Source organism: Phocoena phocoena, chromosome 16 (assembly GCF_963924675.1).
Source record: "Phocoena phocoena chromosome 16, mPhoPho1.1, whole genome shotgun sequence".
NCBI lineage: Eukaryota > Metazoa > Chordata > Mammalia > Artiodactyla > Phocoenidae > Phocoena > Phocoena phocoena.
The window spans coordinates 33,632,480-33,650,240 of NC_089234.1; the positions used below are offsets into that span (position 1 = coordinate 33,632,480).

The 17,761-nt window shown below is 48.4% G+C and overlaps 2 protein-coding genes across 4 annotated transcripts in view; both read right to left on the bottom strand.

Moving 5' to 3' along the window:
• Positions 1–395: 395 nt before the first annotated feature.
• On the bottom strand, positions 396–8,160 carry CYP26C1 (cytochrome P450 family 26 subfamily C member 1). Its single transcript, XM_065894860.1, has 6 exons — positions 7,957–8,160; positions 7,220–7,444; positions 6,458–6,733; positions 4,945–5,103; positions 2,704–3,033; positions 396–773 (listed from the first exon to the last, which is right to left on the bottom strand). Exons 1-6 carry the CDS (start codon positions 8,158–8,160, stop codon positions 396–398), a joined length of 1,572 nt encoding a protein of 523 aa, XP_065750932.1.
• Positions 8,161–9,852: 1,692 nt separating this feature from the next.
• EXOC6 (exocyst complex component 6) overlaps positions 9,853–17,761 on the bottom strand; it is a 208,813-nt gene continuing 200,904 nt past the window's right edge. For 2 of the 3 annotated variants that reach the window (XM_065894606.1, XM_065894607.1), the window contains 2 exons: positions 12,204–12,316; positions 11,002–11,134 (listed from right to left, as the gene is read on the bottom strand). In XM_065894606.1, coding sequence (XP_065750678.1) covers positions 11,002–11,134; positions 12,204–12,316 — 246 coding nt within the window. Of the gene's footprint in view, positions 11,135–12,203; positions 12,317–17,761 lie in introns of all 3 variants that reach the window. The other variant, XM_065894605.1, reaches the window with a different exon arrangement.

A 17,761-nucleotide genomic window follows, 5' to 3' on the forward strand; every position in this document is an offset into this window, starting at 1 on the left:
GGTCCCGCATTGTTCTACGGCCCAATCCTCCCCTAGCAAGCCTCCCCACGGCCCTGCAATCCTATGCCTCCTCCCGGGCTTGGCTTCTAGTGGAGATGTTCCCTCCATCCCTGCTTCGAAATCCTGGGAATGGCTTAAAAGACTTGGCCCACCACCTTTCCTTCCTCAGGGTGTATGCGGAGGGCAGGAGGCACCTTCCCACTGGCCAGGGCACTTCTCCAGTGCGGTGGCGGTGGCTCACGCGTCTCCTCCCGCAGAGTCCGGCACAGAGCCGCATTCAGTAACCGTTTGGTGAACTAGAGAGTGCGCCCGACCCGGTACTGGGGAAAGGCAGATGGGCGGCTCCGCAAGTGCTCCGCTGCCACTGGCCAAGTCAGGTTCCGCGGCGAAGCGGGTCAGAGGCGTCGCCCATCCTGCGCAGCCGAAGGCGCAAGCGGGTGGAAAAAGAGCCGAAGACCGTCCACCGGGTGCACGATGGGCACGGTCTGCATGGCGGGGAAGGCAGGCGTGGCCAGCTCCCAGCGCGCCGTGCGCACCAGCTCCACCGCGAGCAGCTGGAGCACAGTCTGCGCCAGCTCCTGGCCGAGACAGCTGCGCGCACCGCCGCCGAACGGAATATAATGGAAGCGGCCGGCGGCGCCCCGCGCATCCTCGCCCTCAGTGCAGAAGCGCTCTGGGTCGAAGCCCTCAGGCGGGCTGCGGTACACCGCGGCCGTCTCGTGCGTGTCCCGGATGCTGTACATCACGTTCCAGCCCTTGGGGATTTGGTAGCCCTGCGGGGAGGTGAGGAGACCCGCCTGACCACGAGGCACCCGGAAACCCAGCCCGAACCGATCCTCCACCTGGGGTATATCAAACAGGCTTCCGAAAACAAGCAGGGAGGCGCGTCTAACCCGGAAGCTACCGCTCTGCATACCCATAACAGCTCCTTCCCTGGTGAGCTGTGTGACGATGGACTAAATGCTCAATCTCTGAGCCTCAGTTTCTTAACTGATAAAGTGAGAACAAAATGCCCATCTTGTTGTGAGGATTCAAATAACGGGTCTGGCCATATATATTAGTGGCCAGTAAATGTGCTCTATTATTTGTTTCACTGTTTTTTTTGTCTTTTTTGTTCTCACGTTAGATCGGGAGACCTAAATTCTAGTCCTGCACCCACCAGTTGCCTGGGTCAGAACAATGCCAACGACAGCTCCTTTATGGTCATCTCAATTTTACAGCTCTTCTTGGGACTCAACTGAAAACTGCCTCTCTGTCCTCGCCACCCATCAGCTGTACAGTAATGTTCAGATCAGGCAGCCACACTCTAAAAAGGTGCACATGACAATTAAATTGTTGGAAGGCAGCTTTCATGTTCCCTTTGCTCACCTCCAACTTTTTCAGCGAATCCACTTTTGAGATGTCTTCCAGCCCCGAGCATCCTGCTTCCCTTGCCTGAACAGCTTCAGGAGGCTCTCACAGGCAAACAGATCTTGGAATCACCAAGGCGCTCCCCCTCTCCTCTCTAGGCCTGTTTTCCCATCTGGAACCTGGAGGATGGCTAAGACCCCTGCCTCTGTTCACCCTGGTGGTCCAGTGCCCTTCTCCTGCGGTTTCTCTAAGGTCTTACACCCCAGTGCCTGCATGACGTCTGAATTCCAAGATTCAGCATCCACGACACTTCTAAACCCCTCACGAATCCACCTACCTTTGTCTGGGCCATCCCCTCCCAGTGATGTGCTGTCCCCATCCTAACCCGTCACTGTTCCAGTTCAAATGCCAGCTCCCAAAATGTTTTGGTTTCATTCAGCTAGAGATCAGTCTCTTCTTCACACCAGTTTGTGATGAAGTTGCTGGCTCTGAACCCCTTTCTTTCCATGACAGCAACTCAGGGGCACAATCCCATTCCCTTAGGGGTTCTCAAATCCTGGTATGCAATGCACTAGGGACATTTGCTGTTTAGCTTAAAGTAAGGGTCAGGGAAGGAGGTGCCCACTCTGCCTGGAGCTGCCCAGAGACTGGGCTGGTGGTAGGGGGGATGCAGGGGCAGCCACTCAGGCAAACACTTTCAGTTTAGCGGCGCTAGGGCTCCCCTCCCCCGATGCTGCCACTGCGAAGCACAGCCGGGCCCCACCTGGAGTCAAAGCTGGAAGGGACCAAGACAGCTTCCTTCCAGAGAGTAAACTGAGGCCCAGAGTGAGAAGGAAACTGCCCAGGGTCATTAAGAGATGGAGCCAGTCCTAGACCTTAACTTTCATTGTCCAGCTCATGCCAACCTGATCATACCCCATACTTTAATTAGCCCGCTTCCCTGGAATCCGGCCTCAGCCGGAGGCCTGGACTGGTAACAATGATTAATCCCTTTTTCTTGTGAGGGAGCCAGATAAATGGGGTACGGGACATAGTGGGGGTCTCTCTTTGTGCCCCCACCCAGCCTCACTGGCTGAAAAGCGGGTGCTGGGCGGAGAAAAGGATGTTTTTATTCTAAAACTCGGCTCTAACTGATTCACCCGGACCACTGCCAAAAGCCGAAGTGTACGGGGTCCCTAACCTTGCTTTGCTCCCTCAACCGTGGTTCCCGGGAAATGGAAGAGGATTCAGCCCATTTTCCAGGAGGGAAAGCGGAGGGCCGGAGAGGGGAAGAGTAGACAGCTCGGTCCTAACCCCTACCCCACCTTCCCGCGGCCGGCGGCAGGGGCGGGGCGGGCGGCGCGGCGCACTTACGTCGAGCTCGAAGGTGCGCAGGGCTGTCCGGTAGCCCCCGGACACGGGCGGCAGGAGGCGCAGCACCTCCTTGACCACGCAGCCGACGTAGCGCAGGCGGCCGAGCGCCGCCAGGCTGAGGTCGGGCTCGCAGCCGCAGTTGGCCGGGGGCCCAGCGCCGCCCCCTGAGGCCGCCGGCACGCAGCCGCACGCGCGCCCCAGCCCCTGCGCCGCCAGCTCCTGCCGGATCTTGGCGATGGCCGCCGGGTGCTGCAGGAGTAGCAGGACGAGGGACGTGCTGGCACTGGCCGTGGTGAAGAAGGCGGCGAAGAGGAGCTCCACAGCTGACTCCTGCAAGACAGCCCGGGAGCGCTGAGTCTCCATTAGCCGGGCCTCGGCCTCGTGACCCCCTAACTGAGGCGCAGGGGCCCCATATTTGCCGTTGCGCACAGGCCAGAGCGCCGGGTGCTCCCGTGGCGCGGCTACCTGTGCAGGTCCTGGAGTCGATTGAATCCCAAGTCCGACACTTGGGGAAGTCACAGATAGCAACGAGCAAGAGGAGGATCTATCCACTTGCCGTGGGAGGTTCCCAAAGATAATGCCAGGAACTTTTTTTGTGTACTGTTCTTAGCGCTTTGCGTGTGTTAACTCATTCGATACTCACCCCGATCCTGTGCGGCACAATGCCCGTTTTACTGAGGCTCTGAGAGGTGCTCGAGGTCCCTGCCGTCACCAGTCCCAGTAGCCGAGCTGGGAGTCCAGCGCTCTTAACCATGCAGTGCTGCCTACATTGCTGCCGACAACCCCAGCTGGGCGCCCTGACAGTAACGGCAGTGGAACTGACCAAGGCACCCGTAGCAGCAGCGCCAGCCTCCCACCAACGCAAGCATCGTGCTCCTCCTGCTTAGCGGTGGTCCCAGTGACTAAACCTCTTCCTGGTGTGCACTGCCTGCCTCTGCCCTCCCAACTCCCCGTGTGCTGTCTTCCTTCCTTGCAGCACCCAGTTTGTGTTTACACACTGATTGATGTTATTATAGGATGAATATGTACCCCTCCCGTCTCGCACCTCGAGGGCAAGGGCTATAGTTTGCTCACTGCTGTATCCCCAGGCCCAGCATGGAGCCTGGCCCTGAATAGGTAGATAATAATATATGTGGAATGAATGACCTGATCCAAGGCTAACTGCCTGCCCTGCACAAGATGGGGAGCTGGGACAGAGACCTTGGGGCTCCAAGGTCCTCCCTGGCCAGCCAGAACTGAAGATTTCTGGCCAGTGGGTCCCTTCCTGAGAACCTGGAGGGTGTTGTCACCAGCTCCCCAGCCCTGCCAACGCTGAGGGACCATCCACTTCTTTCCATACTACTCCCCTTCCCAGCCCAGAACTGCTCCTATCCACTGGCTCCCCCATGACTCAAGAGCCCCCTGGTCATCTGTTTCTAACTCCTTTGACTCTTCCAGACTTCACAACCACCCAGGAGTCAGGAAAGAGGTTATTGGTCCCATTCTTGGAGAAGAAACTCAGGCTGAGTGAGCCCCACCCTTCAGTGGCTGGCTAGTGGAAAGTGGGAAATTGAGGCCCCGAGAAAGGATGGGAGTTGCTTATGGAAGGCTTGAGGTGTTCCCATTTCTAACTTCCCTGCCCCCCAACCTCTCCACTCCTTTTTGGGTTCTCAAGCAGGTGGGTCCAGGGACCACTCCAAAGCTTCCCTCCTTACCTCCACTGTATGTGCACTATGCATACATGGGGAGGGGTTCTAATTCTCCAGGAGATTCTGCAGTGGCAAAACAGACAGGTAGAGAGGTGCCAGGTGCCAAGGTGGCTCATGGAAGTGTAGATTTGGGAAGGAAGAGGGGAGCTTCAAGGAGACTGTGGAATTTAGCCCTGAACTCTTAGGGTTTGTAGAGAAAAGGGGTGAAGAGCGCTTCATAGGCAGGGGGACAGCAGAGGCAAAGGCATGGAGTGACAGAGAAGTGGGGGAGGGGGAGAGCTGTTTGCTGCCAGAATCGGTAAGGGAGGGCCTAGGATTCATGCCATGGACTCTCCTCTGAAAGGGATGGTGACTGGCCCAGGGCCACAGAGATGGTGGGTACAGCTGAGCCGTAAGTGGAACCCAGGTCTCCTCTTTCCCCTCGCCCTGAGGAGTGTCTGTGGCTCAAAGTGGGCCCAAACAGCATGTAGCTCCATTGCTCCAGGGATGCAGCATGTGTGTAGAGACCTGCTAGAAATGCAAAAGAGGGGAGGAGAAATCTCCCGCCACCCACCTTCAGCTCCTGCACTGAGAGCTCATGGCCCAGCTCCCTAGTGCTGTGTATGATCCCGTCGAGGGCATCGCCTGGCTCCACAGCAGCCTTGTCTTCATGAAGCTTCTCTGCAATGGCCTCCTCCAGGTGCCGATGCAGCTGGTCCCGTGCCCGGATGCCCTGTTGTGCAGGGAGAGAAGGGAGGTGGGGCAGGAAGGCTGAGGGGACCAGCCCTGGACACCTACCCCCAAAATCTTCCCAGTGCTGGTCTGGCTCTGCTGAGATCCTGGTGTTAAAAGTTTCCCAGCTTAGTTCCATGCCTGGCACATAGAAGGGGCTCAATAAATGCTTAGGAATTTGTCCCCACACACCATTCTCTCTTGATCACAAGCCCCCCTTGGGGCAAGGCAAACAGTTACTGTCCTCCTGATGGGAGGATGCTGAGGCTCAGAGAGGTCAAGCCATTATCCAGAGTCACACAGCTGTCAAGTGTCCATGTCTGGCACAGAACCCTGCCAGGGAGTCAGTCCATTGTCCTTTCCCTGCACAAGGCTCAGGCAGGGGCAGTGGGCACCAGTGGAGAGAGGAAGGGACACCTTGATGCACTCAGAAAAGCTCTGGCTTAAAGGACACTATTGGAAGTCTAAACATTTAACCTTTGCAAGGGGTAGGCAAGAGGGCTGGGGTGGCCCTCCAGAGTTCAGGGAGCAAGCACAGCGAAAGCGTCTGCCTGGAGAAGCATTTTGAGCACTTGGGCTTTTTAGTCAGGGGAGATGGGGTTCAAATCCTGCCCCCCTCCCTACTAGCTGTGTGATCTTGGGTAAGTCATTTAACGTCTCTGAGCTTCAGTTTCTTCATCAATAAAATAAGAATAAGAATATTTTGCAGACTGAGAGGATTAAATCAGAAAATATACCCAAGGCAATCAGCGCGTATAGCATATACGTTTATACATAACTATTAATTTTATTCAGGTGACTGAAAACCAGGGCACCAGCACAATAAAAAGCCCCAGTTCGGTTGCTCTCTGGGCCCAGCCCATCGCTCTGAAGTCTGAAGAGGCCATGGTTCTCTGATCCGGAAACTAGCGGGCCTGGGGCCGCAGGCGGGGAGCCGGTACCCACCCCTCTCCAGCTGGCGCCGGGCTGGGTCGGGGCGGGGGGCGTGTCTGCGGCCCTAGTGCTCCCATCCATTCCGCAGCCACGGGGCTTCCAAAGAGGCACTGGAGGCCAGGGCAGGAGGCGCCGCTCTGGGGAGGGACTGAGACGACTGGCTGGGCGCCCGCCACCAAGACCCAACGTCGGGGAAGCCGGCGGCTGCTGGGGCTGGAGCCCATTCCTCAGGCGTGACCCAGAGAGGGTGGGTGGCCCGCCGCGGGTCACACAGCGAGTCAGGTCAGAGGCCAGCCCCGACGCCCAACGCCACACCACGCCGCCTCCCCACACTGTGCAGAGCCTCCATCTCCCAGCAGAGGTGACGCCTGTGGCACACCGAGGGAGCCCCAAAGGGAAGGTTTGGGGAGGGGCGGCAGTACCTTGCGCAGGCCACTGAAGGGCACATCTAGGGGCAGCGAGAAGAGGTTCTCCACGAACTGCTCGAAGGTCCGGGCCAGCTCCGAGCACTGCGCCTCGTCTAGCCGCAGACCCAGTAGGATGCGCGCAGCCATGCGAAAGGTGAGCGCTTTGGCGGCGTCATAGACAGCGACCGGCCCGCGGGTCGCGCACCAGGAGCGCACCTCACGCCGCAGCGCCCCCTGCAGGCGAGGCACGTAGCGCTCCAGCGCCGCGCGGTTAAACACTCGCGCCAGGATCTGTGGGGAGTGCGCGGGGTCAGCCCTGGCAGCCGTCCGGCTCCCTCCGCTCCACGACTCCGTAGGAGCCAAAAGGCCAATTTCGGCCTGTCTCCTCTTCTAAGAGACCCGGACCCAAATGTGTTGGGTTTTGCTCTCGCCATTCCCTCTAGTTCTTTTCTGATGTGCACAGTCCCTCCCATCCATCCAGGATACAGGGGCCACCTCCTCCAGGAAGTCGTCGCTAACCCTCTCTAAGTTTGAATTTCCAGCGCTTCTGGTATCAGAATCGCATAAGATCGAAGGTGAAAGGACCTTTAATTCCGAGTCCTGGCCTTATAAACCAAAGCCGGGGAAGGTAAGGGACTGGCCCAGTGGCACCCACTTGTTAGGGGCCCTGGCCAGGTTCACAGTGTACCCCTAACACCTCGCCCCGGCCTGGCCCACAGTAGGTTCTCTGAAACCGCGGGTCTGACGTCCCGACAGCACCTTCTGTTTTAGGCTCACCTTGCGCCGCTGCCGGTGCGGCTCGCCAACCGCGCCGAGCAGTGTGTGCGAGCCCAGTAGGATGTGCGCGCTCTGCGGCCACTGGCTGCGCACAAGGCGGTGCTCGCCCAGCAAGATTGTGCGCACGTTCTCGGCGCCGCTCACGCGGATCACCGGCCTGCCCAGCAGGTGCGTCTTGAACACTGTCCCGTAGCGCTCCCGGCGGGAGCTGTGGAAGCGCGAGCCCTGCGAGCCAGGAGCGAAGAGGGATGGGGCCGCTGGGCCTCAGCTGAGGATCTAGCCCAGGCCTCCCAACTGCCGCTTGATAAAAACCTCCTGCTCTAGGCTGGCGCCTTAGTCTCAAATGGGCCTCGTGACTACCCTACGGTAATGTATCTGCTCCTGTTCCCACTGGTGAGATGAGGAACTGAGACTCAGAATGGGGACACGAGCGCCATAGAGCTCACTGCTGAGACTTGCTCCTGACTCCTGATTCTATGGTGGCAGGACATAGGGTCCTGGAACCCCTCTGTGCACCCCCGCGTTTTGTCGGTACTTAAGTTGCGTTGCAGAGTACGCCAGTGACATACGGTCCGGTCCCTTCGAGGGAGCAGCTGGGCAAAGGTCAGGGCCGTGTATGCTCCCTGGAGCCCTGGGCGACAGGAAGAGGCTGGCTACGAACCCTGGGAACATTGAGAACCAGTGGGGGGTAGGGAAGAAGGGGCCATATTGGGGTGCGGAAACGACGAACTGCTCACCTGAACTAACCAATGCAGCGTTTCCCCGAAGAAGGGCCAGCCCATGGAACCTTTGGGCAGGGGCAGGGCAGAGGCTCGGTCCCGGCTCAGCGTCCAGCGGAGGGTCCAGAGGTGCTGGGCCAGGCTGAGCAGCAGGCCCGCGCACAGGAGAGCGGTGCCCGCCGCCCCCAGCACCGACAGGCAGCTCAGCCCCCAGGGGAGCATGGCGAGCCTGCCGGGACCAGGCCACTCCGAGCGCAGGAGGCGCAGGAACTGCGGCGCCGGCAGCGCGCAGTGTTCACCTGTTCTGTCCGGAAAGGGCCTGGGGCTTGGGGACCAAAACCGAGATTTACAACCTCGGACAAGGACTTCGCTCTAAAAGCAGACGGGCAGCGGAGGGCAGCAGTGACCACGCGCCCTTAGAGAACGTGCCTTCATCGAGACCCGCGCGCTCAGGACTTTTCCCGGAGTCCGACGGCTCCCGGGCCAAAACGCAACCCCCTTGCGCGGGCGCCGGCTGCCTGGGGACCGCTCGAACCTCCCACCTCCCACCTCCCCTGCTCAGCACTCCTTCGATAGAAGCAGCGAAGGAGGGCAAAGAAAGGAGCAACTCACCGGTGTTGCCAACCAGGGCTGCGCGCACTCGGACTGTAGACCCCCGCCCACCTCTCTCTTCTCCAGCCTTTTAACCCTTTTCGGCCCACCCAGGCCACATTTATATAGATATTGGCTCCCTCCCTACGGATTGATACCGATTCACACGACGTGACCCGCCTCTGCATATTTAAAGCGCTCCACGCAGAGTAATGATTGGAGGCGGTGGGCAGCGGCGCGTTCTCCGAGGGGTTGGAGTGGGGAGTGGCAGCCGCTGCGGCGCTACGGCTAAGCCGGGGGCCGTGCCCCGCGCAGATCCTCGGGCGGGGCCTGCAGTTTCGCGCCAAGAACCTCGCGGCTCCCAGCAGGAGCTCGGAGGGTGGACTGACCATGCGCACGGAGTTAATGCGGGCTCTCTCTGGGATCCCCACCCTCGAACTTCCAGGTGCCCCGTCCCCTCCCGGCACTCCAAGCCTAAAGGGCTGGGGGTTCTCCCCCTTGCTCTGCTTCTGTTTCAGGGAAACTGCGGTCTTCGATGCCTACCTTGGCATCGCAAGCCCTGATGGCCGGGGTTGAGAATCTCGACATCCCCACCCCTCCGAGGTCTCTGATCTACCACTTCCAGAATCCTTCAAAAGATGGTAGTGTCACTGCTTCTCAAAGCTTCACAGAGACCCCCTAATCCCACGAGGAGCAGATATCTCCCGGCGCCTTTCGGGACTCGAGGACCAAATTCACTGTCCCCTCCCGCTTCGTATCCTTCCCACCCCATCAGTCTACATGATTGCTTCTTGGGGCTTTCTGTGGGACCCGAAATGCCCCAGGACTCGGGCGTCCCAGTCCCTACAGCGCAACCCGAGGGGTGCGGGGTGTGTGTGTGTGCAGGGTGCTTGTTTTCCTGCGAACAGTAAAGAGAACTCCTCAAGACCATCACCGCTGAGGACCCACAGTGGTCTGCTCCAAGCAGTACAAAGGAGGCGTCTCTCCGAATCTGGGGACGCCTCATCCCAAGCCGGGAGACGTCCCTGGTGACCTGGAGAGCTGGGTAAGGCACTGGAGGGCCACTACATTCCAGTCCTCAAAGAGAACTAGCAGCTCACGGCTTCTCTGGTAACTTCCAGATTGTATTGTCCCTGGAATTACCATATTTTCCATGTAATATTTTTTATAACGTTAAATACTTTAGGATAAGAGACGGTCAAGGGAATAAGTGCTTATTTTCTTTGTTTTGGTGACACTCCCATTCCAATAACAAGGGAATAATAGCCCTTCTGAAGAAAGCAGTTGTTTTAAGTCAGGAAGCTCTAAATAGATGCAGTATCATTGAATTTCCAACAACTTGCTCAACCTTTTTAATATTTAATCACAAAGTCAAGAAATGTACATATAATTCTTTGCACTTATTTTACAGAGTCAAATAAAAGTTTCTTACAGGCATAAATCCTGAAAATGCAAAAGGATTATTCAGCATAAATACAATGAAGAGAAAGTAAGGATCAGATTGTTATTACCATCTGGACCACAGTACTTTACACAGTAAAATGTACATTCATTTTAGGTTTTCCAGAGTTCATTTGGTTTGGCTTGTTTCCACAGTGAGGACACGGTACTGAGGTCTGCTCTTTGAAGAAAGTAACCTGACCCCTGTGGTAACTTCTGTGTGTAGGAACACATCTCTCCTAGCACAAGCGGCACCTGAAGTGGTTAGCCCCACTTAGTTTCTGTCCTTCTAACTTGAACCAAACCAAACCAAACCAAATAAATGGGGCCAGCTACAAACACTATAGTTAGAAATATTAACCCTGCTGAACAGAAACACCTTGCATCTTTAGAAAATCAAATTCCTTTTCTTCATATTCAGATTAAATTAAACCACCCAAGTAGAACAAATAATTCAAATTCTTATTGGGTTAAATTAAGTTTGACTTCAGGGACCTTTAAAGATTTATATTTCCTCCCTCGAAATCAGCAGAATTAGAAATTTTAGTCTATTTAAATAATATTGAGGTGAAAATTAAAGCTAAAAGTCAGAAAATGACAGTGAAAGATCAGACATAACTTCATTCCAAAACCAGATACTGGAAAACAAACAAAAAACAAAACAGAAAAATCATTCAAGTCTAAGTAGAAAAAACACCAATACATAGAGGCATAAGTTCTTCTAATGTATTTACACAATCAGTTTCATAGACAATTTTTGACCTGATTTATATATTAGTTTTGCCTTTTTTCCCTAGAAGTGAAAAAAAAATTAATGCCAGGTTTTCCATATATAAAATATTATTCAGCTATCTAAAAATCCATACAAATGATATTTATAATTCTTTCTTGTTTAAGCTCTCTCATCAGTGTCTTTTCTCTACTGTATTTTTGAATTCTGCAAACAACTTTCTGTATCATGACCAGTGCCTGTTAGAGATCAATGTTGAGACACCATGGATTTGGTGTCACTGAGTGCAAGCAATGTGAAGTTTATGTGTGCTGGGACATACCATTCACCAAACTTCTCAGCTGTTTCACAACTGTCTCTATCAACTTCTGTTTGTCTCGATCATTCTTCCTGAATTGAGCAAATATATTGTTCTTTTTGCTAGTATCCTTCATCCTAGGAATATACGTGAATGAAGAAGATTAGTAAAAGGAAATTAAAAGCTATACTGTCACAAGTGAAGTATCTTGGCATGCTCTGGATTATCTCACACTAATCCTATGCTTGAAAAATATACTTCAAAGAAAATAGGTACTAATAGAATTACAGAGAAAGCAACCACACAAAATACTAGTATGTAAATCTAAAGCAAGTTTCCTTACGTGATACTATTTTCTAACATCGTTCCATAAAGTATGCTAAAATACATACCCTCTATGGACTCTGCAAATCACACTCATAGCAAGACAAGGTGAAAGGAAAAATAATATTAGAAAATTTAAAGCAGTAATTTGTTTGCCTCAGTGGTGTTTCATGGCATTGTAAAACAAGCTTACATTTATTTAAAATAGTTCCTATGTCCTCTCAAATCAAATACACCACAGATATTTTGAAATGTGGGGAAATAATATACACTTTTAATTCAAAAATTGAAAATTTTAATAGTGATGCTTATAATGAAATATGGTAGAGTGAAAAGAAAACCTGCCACATAAAAGAAGGAAAAGTAACACCTACACTTGTTTTACTTTTAATTGGACGAGACGCACCAGTAAGTGTTCTGTTACTCCAGTTTTTAAAATATCAATTTTTTGAAACGCATACCTCTCTACCTGTAAAGAATCCAAGCCCATCATGGTAGGATCTAGACAGCACTGGTGGCAAACATTCCAATCCCTAACTACGTTTTACAAAATACTTTCTTTCCTGTGTTACAGTATTAAAACAAAAAAGTTCCAATTCTCACTTATCTGCAGTAAACATATTTCTAAAGCCAATTAGGTCAGATATTGAGGATACAATAGGAAAAATGTTTTGTCTGTATCAACATAAACAAATCTCATATAAAAGTACACAACACTGAAGGCGAGAAAGAAAGAGGCTTATGTTTGGATCATTAAAATGAACTGAACTTTTAAGTTCCATATAGACATTTCTCTTTTGATAAAAATTTCTAGTTCTTCAATTATCACTGAATCACAAAATGCTAAAATGGTATGCAAAAACGTCTGCAGAATATACTCACTTCTCCAAAAGAGTAAGGGCTGTGTTTGGATTCACCCGAAGGTACTTAGAAGCTGGCTGACCATAATCAGCTAGATAAGTAGACCAATCCCAAACCATAAACAGATCAAGGAGCTGAGGAAGATGGGGAAAAATGTTAAAGCAACTTTTGACTATTTATCCACAGCTAATACATAAAGGATATGCTACTCTTGATCCATTTTAATATGACCTGCTTCTCAGATGCAACGGAATAAGGAATCTCATTTTTAAAACTTCATTAACTATATTTGATAACCAACACAGTGTATAATATCTTTTCACTTTTCAAATTACTAAAATTGTCAGGCCTTGCCTTTCTAATAAAATACTTAATTGCATTTTCAAATAATTGTAAAATAATGAAAACAGTTATATAATTATATGAACACGTACTGAGGTATAGAGATTTAATCTTTACACATTATTCAGTTCATACTCAAATTTAATTAATGAGGGTTGCTGTTACTAACTGAAGAATTTTAAAGAACTTAAATTGAACCTTTTTTTCTAAAAAGAGGTTAAGTATGTTTACCTTTCAAAGAAGTCATTTGCACCTAGACTTTTCCCAAAGTAATTTAAACCGAAAAGCTCAGATAATCTCAATGAAGTGCATTAAACAACCTATTCTGGATTCTCCCTGGTGATAGATCCTCAGTAGTGTTATGAAATGAGGCCTTCAGGACTCAGCCTGTTAACTCTAGGCAATCATTTTGTATAAACAAACAACAACAAAAAGGAAACCTTCTTGTTTTCCGTAGTGTTTTAAAATTGACTATTTGCTTTATAATCTCCAGTTAGAATTGTTGTCAAATATGGAAGTAATCTTTTAAAAGCAATGCAGTGCCTAAACCAAAGCACCAAACTCCTTATCCAACTTTAAAACCCTAATCCCCTTTAAGCCACTTAAAACCAACTTCCTATCCCCATTTGAATTGTTTCAGAAAGATAAATGTTTTACTTACTACCTTCCTTCGGTTTTTATATTACTTTTTCTTTTTGTTTTAGCTCACTTTATAAGTAAGGGGTGTATTGGTTTTGCTTTCAAATGAAGCAAGTATTTGTATTTACTCATAGGATATGTGAGCCAACCCACTGGCTCTGAGAGGGATAAAATTTCTGGGGTGGTTAAAACCTACAGAAAGTTACAAGAAACCAGCTCTTCCTTAGGAAGATAATGGACTTGCTTGACTCTTCCCATCCAATATACAGCTACTAATAGAGACTTTCTTGTACAAAGCAGAAAATTCTATAATGAAAATATTTACTACTAATATTAAAAGCCACACTATTTTCTTTCGGGCAACATTCTAGGCCATACCAGCCATACCAAAAGTTAAAACACTGGTACAGAAACTACACTGAGACAATGTTAAAAGAACACAGTCTTAAAAAGAAAAGGGAACATATTTCAAGTTCTGTGTAATTTTTGACTCTTGCTTAGCAACAAGTACATTTTCCCCTTCTTTCACAAGGAGGAAAAGTTACTTTCTACACTCTGCAGTGAAAATGTAAATTAGTATAACTTCTCTGGAATGTGAATTTGCAGTATGTATTTAAGAACCTTATAAAAATGGCCATTCCCTTTGATTCAGTAATCCTACTTCGAGGAATCTAACTTCAGTAGACAATAATAAAGGTAGATAAAAACTTATGAACAAATATATTAATCTCAAAAATGTTACTTGTGTTATCAAAAATTGAAGGAAAAAACCCCACTGAAAACAGCTTAAATCTCAGTATTAAGACAATGGTTAAGTAGTGAGGTATATCTGTCTATAAGACGTATCATGTGGTTATTCAAACTGATGCTTACATAGAATTTTAAATAGCTTGGGAAGTTTATGATAAATATTACTACTAAAATTACATAAAAACCCATCAAAAGAGAGTGGAAAAAATTTTGAGAAAATGTTAAGAAGAGTTGTAATTTGTGTGGTGGGATTATGGGTAACTTATTATCTTCTTTATTTTCATAATATTCTACAATGGGCATGTATTAACTTTAGAGTTAGAAATAAGATTTACATACATACATATTTTTTTTTCCAATAAATTTCAATAATGAATTCTCCTCATTCAAAATAAAAGCCTCAGTTCGAAGGAGTCCTCTCCCAGGTATACGTAGGTGTTAGCTCAAGTGTGTGTGGGCATGCGCACAGTCAGCAACCACTTAATAATGTACTGGCTGCAAATTCCCTTTCTTTCCAAAGGCAACAGCAACATGACCTTTGGGACCTGGAAGAAGAAGAGGCCTTAAAATAAGGGCTGATCTACCCCCAGGTGGGAAAGGAGGAGCCCATTTAGTGAATTTAAAACCTACACCAACTCCAGCTGTGAGTATAGAAATGGTTCTTTTACAGCACAAAAACAGACTTTCCTAGATAAAGAAATATTATGCTTACTTTTTTCACGTATGGTCAGACACTCATATGCAAATTTCTTATTGCTAGAAATTACAGGAACCACAAAATTTAACCTAACTGCCCATCCGTAGACAAGTCTAATCCACATGCTTTCAAGTTTACACTAATACTTTATAGCAATACATACAGTGCATAGTTAACTTGTAGATATCAATGGAAATCTGCATAAATTTGCACACTAATGGTTAAGGAATGCATTGCCAAGGTGGATAAAAGGGCTAAGGATCTAGATAACATTCACTTATTCATTCAACAAATATCGACTGCCCACCTACAACGTGCGAACTACTGTGCTAGGCACCAGAGATACAGTATTGAATGAGACAAAGTCCCTGTCCTCAAAGAGTTTACACTGTAAGTGGGGAAAGTGCGGAGGCAGAGTTCATAAGGAAACAAGTAATATTTTATGTTAACATGAAGAATTTATAAAGAAAAAACTATTCACACACAATTTTAGTAACTTAAACTAGAGTAACATATGAGGAAGCTACTGTCAATTTAATATTAAGTAAGCTAGAAACTGATTTACATAGGAGCTAACACTGCTTGCTCTGTATTCTCAGGCCATGAATCCAGTGACTATAGACTTGAGCACCATTTCAGTGTCTATGCCCCAAAGGATACATGGATGTGGGTGGAGAGGAATGATAAGGCCTAGCAAGCATGCTGATCTCATATTCTGATTTCTCATTTCCACGTGTGTGGCAGGGCCCTGTGGGGCTTCCAGGCACAAGAGTCTTTTTTTGTCCCCCAATTCTTGTAGGAAAGACTCCAGCCTCCAAGACCTTCTCTGAGTTCCAAAGGGCGGATGTGAACAGTTGCTAATCAAGGGAGGAGCAGCCAAGAAACCACCTGATTAAAGGGAGCAGAGACTCTCCTGAGATTAGGAGACCACCTGAGACCACCTGAGACAGATGAAAGGAGGGCAGGCTCTGCACATACCTTAATTTTGTCAGAGACCCCACCCTTGAACCACTGTTATAAAACCCTTCATCAAATTCTCTGGGGTTGGGACACATAGTTTTTTGAGGCAGAAGCCTGCTGTGTCCGCCCCCCCCCCTTTGCCTGGCAAAGCAATAAAGCTATCCTTTTCTACTTCACCCAAAACTCTGTCTCTGAGATTTGACACCAGTGCAGAGAAGCGGAGCTTTCGGCATCATAAGGATTTTTCAAATGCATAATACCACATTTAATAAGTAAATAGAAACAAACTTCACGGAGCTGTGCAGGCAAACTCATAAAGTATGTCCAGCAGAGCGTAACCTCTCAGTAGATATTCAAGAAGTATCACTCTCTGGCTGACGATGCCAGACCACTATTCCAAGTTACTTAAGCTTTTTTTCTTAGGCTTCATGAGTACAAAATATAAGCACCCTACAGACAATTTCGGTTTATGAAGACAGCTCTAGAAAAATGCCAAAGTTGGCCAGCAGGCAAACTAGGGCAAGTGAATGTAGTCAACTGACTTCCACCTTTCCCAGGCTTTCCCTGGGGCTTGATAAAGAGGATAGATACCCTTATGATAAGGCATTGGGTCTAATGTTAATTGAGGTAAATGATCTTCTTAGAGAAAGAAGCACTAATATTTCTGAATGGTCTACCAGTGTCCCTCCATCCATAACAATTATAAGATCCTTTTCACTTTTTAAAGTACAGTTATACTGACATGAAAGATGTAACACAAGACTAGGATGTTATTCCTGGGTCCTACCTAACACTATGCCTGGCCAGATTTACGGACTGAGTCCATTTCTATAGGCTGCTACCTATGCCTATTTTGACCAAGAAGCATGATCCCAGGTCTCTGGGATTGTTTAAAAAGAACGAGACTGCTCTGGAGCCAGAGTGTGACGGGAAGGGATGCGGAAACTGGAGTGGCACCAGGTACAATCACTGACACTCCTCTTCACTCCACACAGTCATTGCCTTGGGGACTGCCTCTCACATTCGGTGAGGTTTTACAGGATGTACTATGTCCTTAATATTAAAATCTAAATTATGGAAAACCTTACTTCTCTATCTCAAGTTTTACTTTCTTCAGATGGCAGTAAACAAATAATACATTTGTTATAAATCATACAAAATCTCCCTCAGTCTTGGAAATAAACTGTAAGACATGGTCTCAACAGGTGAATTTATTAGTTAACACATATACCTGAAATCCAAAGATGTAGACCAAACACGAACAAAAATAAAATCTCCCCTAGATTATCCAAAAGCAATTTTACAATTACTTATTAAAGGATAAAGTCAGCCATATTAAAATGAAAATTGGTATTAAGTTCTAAAAATGCGTTTGTTCCAATAGTCAAGTAAAGTAATTCCACCTTAAATCCTTTAGGGAAGTAAGCAAAGTATGGATCATATAAAAATGAATAGCAAAATAATGTGCCTCAGTTCTATTTCATCATGATTTATAAGATTACTTAAAATTAGCAAACTAACTTATTTTTGCACCAAGGATTCAAAAACACCCTTCATAACTAATCTGATAACATAAGGTGGGATTTATGCCAACTTTTTAAAGTGTGTTGTATGTTTCACTTCCTCAGCCACCCCTGTGTGTGTCCAGCAAACAAAAAGATTCAGCTTAAGGAAAGAAATGGTTGCATGGGTGGTCCATTTATATCCTCAAAATAGTTGAATCACGGAAGAATCACTGAATTAGTCTGTGTCAAGGCATTTAGCTTGCTGACAGCTTCTCATCCTAAGTCGCACTCCAAATCTACACCCAAGAAACTTGGGGTCTCAGACCTGTTGAGATCACTTTGCACAAATGACACAATGAATCTAGGCCAACTTTAAACCATTCTATGAAACTCTTGAAGTGACTTTTTGCTTTTGTAAAAGTGAACCCAGAGTGCCAGGTCATTTTTTCCTTGAATCTGGTTTAGCTTTCTTTGTTTTGGGTCTTTTGGGTTTTGCTTTTGAAGCACCTCAGGGGCAGTGACCCAAGGCAGAAGATAAATAAAGTTAAGCCAACCTCAAGAGAAAAGCAATTGGGGATACCAGGTTTGCTTTTGTAAATGTGAACAGTGACCTGGGGGCTCAGGGTCAACCTTAGTCCCCCAAATTCCCCTTTCCAAACACTAAATCCACCTGGGGGACCTCAAAG

Bases quoted from the DNA above. Each gene is read 5' to 3' on its own strand.
- CYP26C1 (XM_065894860.1), bottom strand. From the start codon at position 8,160: ATGCTCCCCTGGGGGCTGAGCTGCCTGTCGGTGCTGGGGGCGGCGGGC. The intron at 6,734-7,219 runs GTGAGCCTAAAA...CACTCCCCACAG, and splicing joins CGCACCGGCAGCGGCGCAAG to ATCCTGGCGCGAGTGTTTAA. The intron at 3,034-4,944 runs GTGGGTGGCGGG...GCTGTCTTGCAG, and splicing joins TCTCAGTGCAGGAGCTGAAG to GAGTCAGCTGTGGAGCTCCT.